Source organism: Neovison vison, chromosome 11 (assembly GCF_020171115.1).
Source record: "Neovison vison isolate M4711 chromosome 11, ASM_NN_V1, whole genome shotgun sequence".
Lineage (NCBI taxonomy): Eukaryota > Metazoa > Chordata > Mammalia > Carnivora > Mustelidae > Neogale > Neogale vison.
Genome location: NC_058101.1, coordinates 154,337,218 through 154,346,812, shown reverse-complemented (window position 1 = coordinate 154,346,812; position 9,595 = coordinate 154,337,218). Strand labels below are relative to the sequence as shown.

Sequence of the window (9,595 nt, the reverse complement as noted above, 5' to 3'; positions counted from 1 at the left end):
ACTCAGGCTCAGTTCTGGGCACCGCTGAGGCAAGGGCGCCTCCTGGTGGTGAAATGTCTCTCTGGTCCCTCAAGATTGGGCTCCAGCCTCACCTCCAGAAAACTTCTGTGTGCCTGACAAGGTGGGTTTGAGAAAGCACTGGGCTCATGGGTTTCTTTTCTAGTTTCTGCAGGTTAGGACTTGCATAGAGAACTGGGAAAAGTAACAGACATGAGCTGGTCTTGCAATTCCAGGACCCGAGCATCAGACTAGAAACCCCTGGTGCCTTGCGGCTTGCCCTCCTGGGAAGGCTCCTTCCCAACCCCATGCAGCCTAGCCCCATGGTTCCCAATCCTGGCTGAACTCTAGTATTAGCTGCAGACATCTAAAATGTGCCAATGGTCAGGCCCTTCCTGGAATCCTGGCACTGGTATTTTTAGATGTTCCTTCCCCTGTGTCATGGTCTAACCTTCACCGCACCATCATCTGAACCGCAGCCAGGGTTGAGGGCTCTAGAAAAGATGAGGTTTCCAGATCCCACCTTAGACCCGCTGGATCAGAATCTCAGAGAGCGACTAGAAGCCTGTCTTTTATTTATTATGTTCTTCCGAAGCTTTATTTAATTGAGAGAGGGTGAGAGAGAGAGAGCACCTTAGGAAGGGTGCAGAGGGAGAGAATCTCAAACACCCTGCTGAGCACAGAGCCCAGTGCTGGGCTCGATCCCACAACCCACGAGATCATGACCTGAGCTGAGACCAAGAGTCACTGAACTCACTGAGCTACTCAGGCACCCCAAGAAACCTGTTTTTCAAAACAAGGAGCTGAAGTGATTTTTAGAAGCAGTGCAGTTACAAAGCACCGAGAGAACCCACTTCATCTTTATGGGGAAGGTGGTGGGGTTCAGCGAGGTGACGAGCCAGCCCCAGGCCTTGCAGCTCTGGACAGCTGGAGCCCAAGTTGCTGGAAACTACTTCAGAGGGGCCATGAGAGGCAGGGAGGTGGTGTCCAGGCTGTAGGTCCAGGCTGCTAAGCAGGAAGGAGGGATTCATTTTCTATCTGACTGATAGGACTCCTTCCAGTTCTCCCTCCAGAGTCACTGTTAGGTCCTCTCAGGAGGACCATCTGTAAGCCTTATGGGCTCAGATCTGTCTGTCTGGTGCCCTCCCCAACCCTCTACAGGTTACCCTGAATTCCAGCTTAGTTCCCTCCAGCCATGTTCCCTCATCTTGGGGTCTGGCCCTGACAGCCCCAATTCCCAGATATTCTGAGGAGATGGGGCTTGGGCACTAGGCCTCCTCCAGAGTGGGGGAGGTTGAGCTGTGAATTTTTTTTTCTGAAAGACTCCGCAGTACTCTCGCCCAAATCAGCCCCAATCTGACCATGTTGCCTGCTTCACACACACTCACTAGGCTCCATGTGAGCCTGCCTCACCTCCACGTACCAGCAAAGCCTGCTCCTGGGATTGTCGTGTTCACCTACGTGGTAGTTTGTGGAGAGGGGCTGGGGGGCAAAGAATGGGTTCAAATCTGGGGTCCAGCACAGGCCAGCTAAGAGCCTCTGAATAAGCTTCGTGGTGTGGAGCCTCTGTCATTTATTTCTTGTATGGAAAGGAGTATAGGCTTGATAACAATGGTGATGCCTCCCCAGAGCTGTTTGAGAATCCATAGACAGTATGGGAACACATACTAGAAATCCCAAGGACCTTACAGGAATGCATACTGGAAATCCCAAGGACCATACAGATGTTTGTTCTTCTTTGCCCAGTCACCTCCGTTCCCCTACAGGGGCAGCTCCTCCGGTGAGGTTCTCCCAGCCCAGCAGCTCCCGCCAAGACTCTGCTGCCATAGTCCAGCAGCTGTGCTCGCCTCCACAACCCCCTCCCACCACTAATGAGCAGTGTGACCTGGGAATACTACCCAATCTCTTTGTGCCTGCCTTTCTTCCTCTGTACACAACATTGTAATATTCCTTGGGTTACCAGGATCAGAGGGGTCAAAACATGGCAAATTGATGGCCAGGGGTTTAAAGGGAGGGAGGGATGAATAGAAGCATAAGGGATTTTTAGGGCATTGAAACTATTTTATATGATAGCATAATGCTGGAGGCAAGTCATTATACATTTGTCCAAAACACATACAATATAACACAAAGAGCGAATCCTAATGTAAACTAGGGGCTTTAGCTAGTAATGATGTGTTAATTTGGCCTGTCAATTGTAACAAATGAACCACACTATGGCAAGATGTTAGTAACAGAGGAAATAGAGGGGCGGGGGTGAGGGGTAAATGGACATTCTTTATTCTTTCCACTTATTTTTCATAAACCTAAATTCTCAAAAAAATCTATCATAATAAATCTATTTAATAATAATCTATTATAATAAATCTATTATAAATAAAAACAACAACAAAAAAACACCATGACAAATAGTGAGCCTCCTGAACAGTGTGAAGCCTTGAATGTTTCCTGGTGTTACCATCCCATCATCGTCCGCACCTCGTTGTTGCACCTGGTCGCAGGACTCAGAGCCCAGGGCGCTCGCTCCCCGTGCACGCACCCCCAACAAGTGCGGTTCGCACCCTCCCAACTGCCAGGCCTCAGCAACCGGTCCTGGACTCAGACCAGAAACCCAGGGATTTCTGAGGTGAGGGCGCCACCTGCCGGCCCCGCTCAAGCCTCCCCTAAAAGGCCATGACCCCTGGGTCTGCGGTGTTGTCCTTGAGGTCGGGGCTCAGTTTCCATGAATCCGCGAGTCCCTCGCCGCGTCACTCATGCAAACCACCTGTGTCACGTAGCGAGGTCCAGGCTTGTCCCCAGTAACGACACGACGAAGGTCAGATCTCGTGACTTTATTACGGAAAAGTCCCCAAAGCGCTGGACGCTTCTCTGAACGGACATCTCAGAGGACCCAGTCCTGCTTCTGGGGTAGCAGAGAGCAAGCAGGACAGGGGCGCGGATGGCGCAGGTGAGAGCAGCCGGACTCCCCAGTCACCTGTAGCCGACTTCTCGCTTTTGGCGCCAGCTCAGGGTTGTCACGCGATGCCAAACGTTTAACGGTGTACCAGGCGTTTGCCGGGCACTATTCTGAACATCTTACTGGGGTTAAGGAATGTAATCCTCTCGAGGAACATACGAGGTAGGTACTATCATGGTTCTTCCCTCATTGTACAAGTAAGACAGCAGAGGAACAGAGAGGCTGAGTGACTCACCCAAGGTCACACAGCCAGAGAAGGGGGGTACTGCCATTGGATGTCCAGAGTCCGTGCTGTGTGATCCACCCATCAGGCCACCTCTACCTCTACTTTCCTCATCTGAGAAATGGGCGTACCAATTCCTCCCTGCCTTTCCAGGCTGGCTGGGGCTGGAATAAAAGCTGCGAGGTGACCATGCCTGGTCAGTTCTACAGGATGGGTCGCAGGTGTGAGCCATCCCCGGGCCTCGCGGGCCCCGGACGCGTGTCCCTGCGTCAGGGCCTAGGGCTGCAGCTCGTACTGCTGCTCCGTGGCTGTGTGGAAGTCCTCGAGCACTGACTGCAGGAACTCAAATGTGGGCCGCTCCTCTGGCCGGCTCCTCCAGCACTCAGCGATGACACCGCGGTACAGCTCCGGCGGGCACGAGTCCGGCCGCGGCATGCGGTAGCCGCGCTCCAGGCTGCGGATGACCTCGGGGTTGCTCATTCCTGCAGGCGGAGGGGACGCAGAGCGCGGATGAGGGGCGGCAGGAGCCCGTGAGGCCAAGACCACCGCATCCTCCCTCGCAGGTCACTGGGCTGCCCAGCTGGTGCCCCTGAGAAACAACCCTTTATTTATATGTCATTCCTCTGAGAACAGTTGGAGGGGAGGCTTGGGCTGTCTCCTTAGTGCGGGCAGTTCCTCCGTGTGTGGGACCCTGTCTTGCTTACCTGCCATGGACACACAGCCCAAGCCCGAACCTCGCTGGCCAGGTGCTCCGTGAAGATGCACCAGCCGGTGGAGGGAGACCGCTGGCTGTAGGCTGCTGAGCTGGCCAACCCCTTTAGCGGCCCAGTGCGGGGGTGGGGAGGGCTGGGACGTTGTACAGTCAGAACATGGCTTCCGGAACTACACCCAAGGTGCAAGGTCAGAGGAGAGACAAGCCGTCCTCAAGTGAGAACCAGTTTGGAGTGAACTTGAGTTCAGACACTGACCTTCACTTAATTCCTGGTTTGGGGGTTTACTGACCTGTCCTGAATGAAGGGGCACAGCCCTGTTGCCAAAGCAATGTTGAGGAAGGGGCACAGAGCCTCTATCCCCAGAGTGACATGAATGAGTCTCTGTTCCAATTGCGGGGACCCCATTCTGACATAGATGTGGGCAGCTCCAGGCACTAAGGATGGGATATCTGTCATTGCAGCCATTTCTGGAAGGCAGGGAGCCCATCTAGTCACTGTGGGACCAAGCCACCTACCTGGATAGGGTACACGCCCATAAGTGACTATTTCCATCAGGAGGATTCCAAACGACCACACATCTGCTTTGATGGTGAACACCCCAAAATGGATGGCCTCTGGGGCAGTCCACTTGATGGGGAACTTGGCGCCTATGAGAAAAGCCACAGGCAGCTTTGTGAGGTCATGACAGACTCTCCCTATGCACCTTCCCTCCCCCTCTTTAGCAGGCCTTGTACCACCATCTCTGTACACAACAGAGATGCTTCCAGAGAACCACTAAGACCCACTAGAACACATGAGTAGGCATGTTGAAGACTCTAGGGGTGCACAGCCCAAGAGACAAACTCTGTCACCCTGTTTGGGTCTTGGTTCAGTGGGCTTCACAAGACAACCCATATGTGTTTCCACCTGGGACAGAAGAGTCATTTCCCCCTCACGTGTTTAATAACAGAAATCCATGGTTTGGGCAAGTCACCTTAACGGGTCCCTGCCTTTTAATCCCTAATTGCAAAATGGAACTGATGACAAGAGACTTGTGTGCCACCTAGGGTCACGGTGAGGAGGGAATTCCAATCCCGCTGTCCCGTGAAGCCCCCTGGGAGCTGCAGTCTGGTCAGCATTTAGAGTAGACAGCATACAGCTCAGCGTGGGATTACCTCCTTCCTTGCCCTTCTTTCTCGGGTTCCCCAGCCAGCCTGAAGCTTCCTCAGAGAACAAGCCCTATTGATCCTTCTCCTGTGCCAACTGATTAATATGCTCAGCTAATATTGCTTGCTAGCTTACTTGATACATGTATTTGACCATTTTAAATCTTCTCATGAAGATTTTTTTTTTTTTTTTTTTTTTTTGTCTCATGAAAAAAAGCAGAGTGCTCTGTGGAAACCCTAATTCAGGTATAAGCATTTACTGCCTGCTCATGCTTCAAAAAAATGTTTTCCATAGTGTGTTCTGAGAAACCCTATATCTGTGGGAGGCTTATAGAAGCCAAGTGAAAAAAGTACCTTGGGCTCAAATTAGTTTTGGAGAGACAGGTGAAGCAAATATATGCTGTTTCTTTGTTGCAGGACTTATCAGTGCCTTTCATTTGTTGGTGTGCACCAGGAATCTCCAAAGAGGGTCTGAACAGCCTATGCAGCATCTCCAAACCTACTTCATCACAAAACCATTCCTCATCAGACACTAGTGTAGCCCCTTTACAGAAACGCTGATCTACCTGGGAGTGAGGCCAGAATTGGGAAAACCACAAAGCTCTTCTCTGAAGTGTCAAGGAGAAGCACAAGGGGGTTTAGGGAGTTGGGGAAGGTAAGGCCCAAGGTCTTCCTTGTAGATGGGGGCTCCGCCCACCTTCTTGAGCGGTGTATTCACTGTCAATGATGCGGGCCAAGCCGAAGTCCGCAATCTTGCAGCACAGGGTCTCAGACACCAGGATGTTGGCTGCCCTCAGGTCGCGGTGGATCGAATTCATTTGCTCGATGTACGCCATTCCTTCGGCAATCTGAGGGAACAAGCCACACAGTGAAGGACAGCGCAGGGACCTCCAGGCAAGGATGGAGCCAACCAGCATGCCCTGTAGAGCCCCTATCAGGAGAGGAAGGACCTGCCCACCTATCTGGAGGGCCGGTCCTCACCCCCTCATAGCCTGGAAGGGGCAGGAACACTTGGAGGTCTGTGTGTGTGTTTGTTGGCAGATGCATAGGGGACGCGGAGTGCTCCTGGAGAAGGAGAAGAAGCCGATTCCGGAGGGGAGAAAACTGGCTTCCACCACTCTTCAGCTGAATAAGCTATAGACCCCAGCCCTCGAAGAGCCCAGAAAAGCGGAGACGTGGATATCAGAGCCAGAGCTGCCTGAACCCCTCACCCACTTCTCTGTCCTTCCAAGTGTTTGCAGGGAAGGAAGACAGCAGAATGAAAGCAGGAGAAGAAGGTCTTTTAAGGGGTCGGGGAAGAAAAGGGCAGGGAAGGAGGGAAAGAAAGGGTTTTCTCTCCTCGCCAAGTCAGCAGCACTGTTCAAGAGCAGGGAGCTTGGATTGGAGCTGCTTAAGCTCTCTGAGGGGTCTCTGTCCTGACCTGGAACATGAGGAAAGGGGTCTCCAGGGTGCGGAGTTGAGGTGGGCATTACACAAGACATGTGGTCAGGTGGCTAACTAGGCCCTCAGAGGGCATGCGCAGAATTCCAGTGGACCAGAGGCCATTTCTGTCCTCCATCACCACCACTGGGCCAGGAATAGCTGCTCATGTGGCACTTGTGTCTTGTAGTCGAGGAAACTCATTGAGGCTTTATTCTTCTCACTCCCGCTTGATGGATGAAGGAACCAAGGCAGAGCATAAAATGCCAATGTACCCCCAGACCAGCGATGGCAAGAACGCAGTACTGGACTTCATCCTACTTCTCCGTAAGCGTCCATCTGCCCTGGTTTATTCATGAATCCATTCACTTAGTCATTCATTTATTCCTTTGCTAAATCATACATTTATTGGTATGCTACTGTGGAGGCTAGAAAGCCGAATACCAAATATCTTGGATCTAGATAACATTTACCAGCACTCCTCCCATTAACAAATGCGTACTAGAAGTACTAGAAATCATACCAAAGGGTGGGGGGAAAGTTGCGAGAGAACCAGATGGGCTTTCAAGACGACTACACCACACACAGGGCTAGCAGAAACTCATGCAGAAAGTGTTCTCTGCCCCTTTCCCATCCAGGGAAATCTGAATTGAATTTAACTTGGGTCTTGAATGTCGATTAGGGTTTTGCTGGATGAAATGCTAGGATTTTGCCCAGGCATTCTGGGTGAAGGGGGCAGCCTGAGTGAGGGCTCAGGCGTGTGACAGGACATCGGGGAGGGGGGATGCTGTGGGGCTGCAAAGTAGGACATATGGATTACGGTTATAGGTGGGATTTGCATTTCATCCTGCAAAGCAGGAAAAGAAGTGCCCAGAAGTGTCGTGTGCGTGTGCGTGTGTGTGTGTGTGTGTCCACACACGTGTGTGCTGAGGCACAAGCAAGACTAGAATGGGGTGTAGAAGCTGTTCACTTGGAAGGTTCTGATTTTCTGGTTTCCTAAGCCTTAGATTCTTGGCCACCCTTAGGTATAAATGCAGGTGGTTTTTCACATCCTTTGCCCCTGGGAAGACCCAAGATTTCCCCAGGGACTGAGAAAGAGACAGAGGAGAGTGAGAAAGGCAAAGAAAGAAAGAAAGAAAGAAGGGGTGGCCACTCTTAACACTGTTTTGTGGTTTGAGGCTGGTTACCAGTGTTAATTTTCCGAGACCACTCAGCACCCTACCCAAACCCAGGTGCGCTAACCTTAGTGGAAAAAGGGCATGGTGACATCAGTTCCTGTGCTGATACTAATAACAGATAATACCAGACAAGGTGGGGATGGGGTGGTGGTGTGGGGTGAGGGGGAGGTTTCCTCTCTGGAGGCGGATGTGTGTGTGTTTCTGGGTCTCACCGGCTGACCACAGACCAGAGCTTTTCTGCTGAGAGTTCCAGTTTTAGCAGACACACACACTCAGGGCCATCAGATGTGTTTCCCTGCCAGTTAGAACCCTCAGCTAACATCCCCAGGGAGGAACGACCCCTTCTCTCCCTTTCGATCTTCACCTCATGAAGCCTGGACTGTGATTCACCTGCTGGAGGAGGCATTTGTGGGCATAATCTGAGGAAGAAAGGAGGTCACGACACGCCTGCCTACACTGTCACATGGAATTCAGGTGAACTCTCCGGGTCCCCCACACCATCCATTCTCTTCAGGAATAATGGGACTCGCCTCACTTCATCCCAACGGCCCAGAATAAAGACTGCATTTCCCAACCTCCTTCACAGCCTGGGTGTGGCCAGGTGACATGGTTGGGGGCAAGGAAAGAAATATCAAAGTAAGGATAGTAGGTGACTTCAGGGACATGTCTCTAGAAGGAGGAAGGTGGGAAGCCTGAGTGGCTCAGCTGTTAGAAGGAAGAAGGTGGGCTTAAATGACATGCTAAGTGCCGAGCAGATGGAAGAAATGTGGGTCCCTGTGTCTTTGGGGGAAAGACCCACTTACTTGTCCCCACACAGAACACCGCTGGATATTTACAAATTTAAACCGTTATTACTCTGTGTTTTCTGCCCTTCCCAGCCCAGCCTAAATTGAGTGGCTACAACCTCTGAATAGTCAGTTTCATGAAGCCACAAGGCACAGAGGAGAGGGTGGGGTTCTGGGTCCACTTGGTCATCACTACTCTTGGGCTTTGTTATACTTGATAGCTCACAAACCTGGGCTGACATGTCGATCAGTCTGGGGAGGGACAATCTGCTACCTTCATCTGTCTTCAGGAAATCCAGCAAGCATCCTAAGGAAAGAGAAGTTGCAACCGCTCTTGTGCAAAATGAGCCAACCCCGGCTGTGCCGGTCCCTCCCATGTGTGCGCTGCCCCCAACCTGGTGTCAGGAAACATGGGGCACCCTGTCAGATCTCCGGTACACAGAGAACAAAACCACCCACAGCTGCAGAGTAGAGTGCTTTCTGCTTTACAGAAATTCTAGTCTCGGTCATCAGAGCATCCCAGGAGGCAGCCACTGTGCTCCCAGCTGCTCAGAGGAAGTTCGGTTTCTGCAAGGGTCAGAGCCACCCAGCCGGGGAGCCAGGAGCAGAACCTGATCTCCCGACTCTGTATCAGTGCCTGCTCCTGGCATGATGTCCCACAGCGTCTTCCTGTCCTCTTCACCCTTTGTTGGCAGAGATTCTGTCTCTGAGGACTAAGGGTGCAAAAAATGCCAGCACGGAGACCCCTGCCTCCTGGGGTTTGGTGCGGGGGACAAATGCAGCTCCACTGTGACATCTAAGAACTGGGAGGGATGGTCATCTGTGGGGGGGCTGGTGGGCGGCGGAGGCATTGAGTTCCCAGCTCAATGTGGGGCCCCCTTGAGGATGATTTCTAAGGAGTTAGGTTAACATGGCAGGTTAGGATCCTACAGAAGCGTTGGGCAATCAGGGTCACAGGAAGAGTGGGAAGGAGCTCACAGGCTGACCCCCACCCACTGCCCCATGAGATCTTGGCTCCACTGTGGACTTCCATGGCCAGCTGGCCTGATCTCTCTCTTCACCCATGATGTCCTTTATGGTTGTCAGAGGTCCACGGCTAGTGAGTGGCAGAACTGGGACCAGAACCATCTCTGGATGCCTGTCGAGCACTCTTGGCAGTGCTCTGCCCTCCCTAGTCAG

General features: G+C 52.2%; 1 protein-coding gene across 1 annotated transcript in view; it reads right to left on the bottom strand.

Moving 5' to 3' along the window:
- Positions 1–3,351: 3,351 nt before the first annotated feature.
- BLK (BLK proto-oncogene, Src family tyrosine kinase) overlaps positions 3,352–9,595 on the bottom strand; it is a 72,933-nt gene continuing 66,689 nt past the window's right edge. Inside the window, exons 10-13 of the mRNA XM_044268078.1 lie at positions 8,647–8,723; positions 5,732–5,882; positions 4,405–4,536; positions 3,352–3,658 (exon numbers count right to left, since the gene is read on the bottom strand). Coding sequence (XP_044124013.1) covers positions 3,453–3,658; positions 4,405–4,536; positions 5,732–5,882; positions 8,647–8,723 — 566 coding nt within the window. The 3' untranslated portion in view covers positions 3,352–3,452. The remainder of the gene's footprint in view (positions 3,659–4,404; positions 4,537–5,731; positions 5,883–8,646; positions 8,724–9,595) is intronic.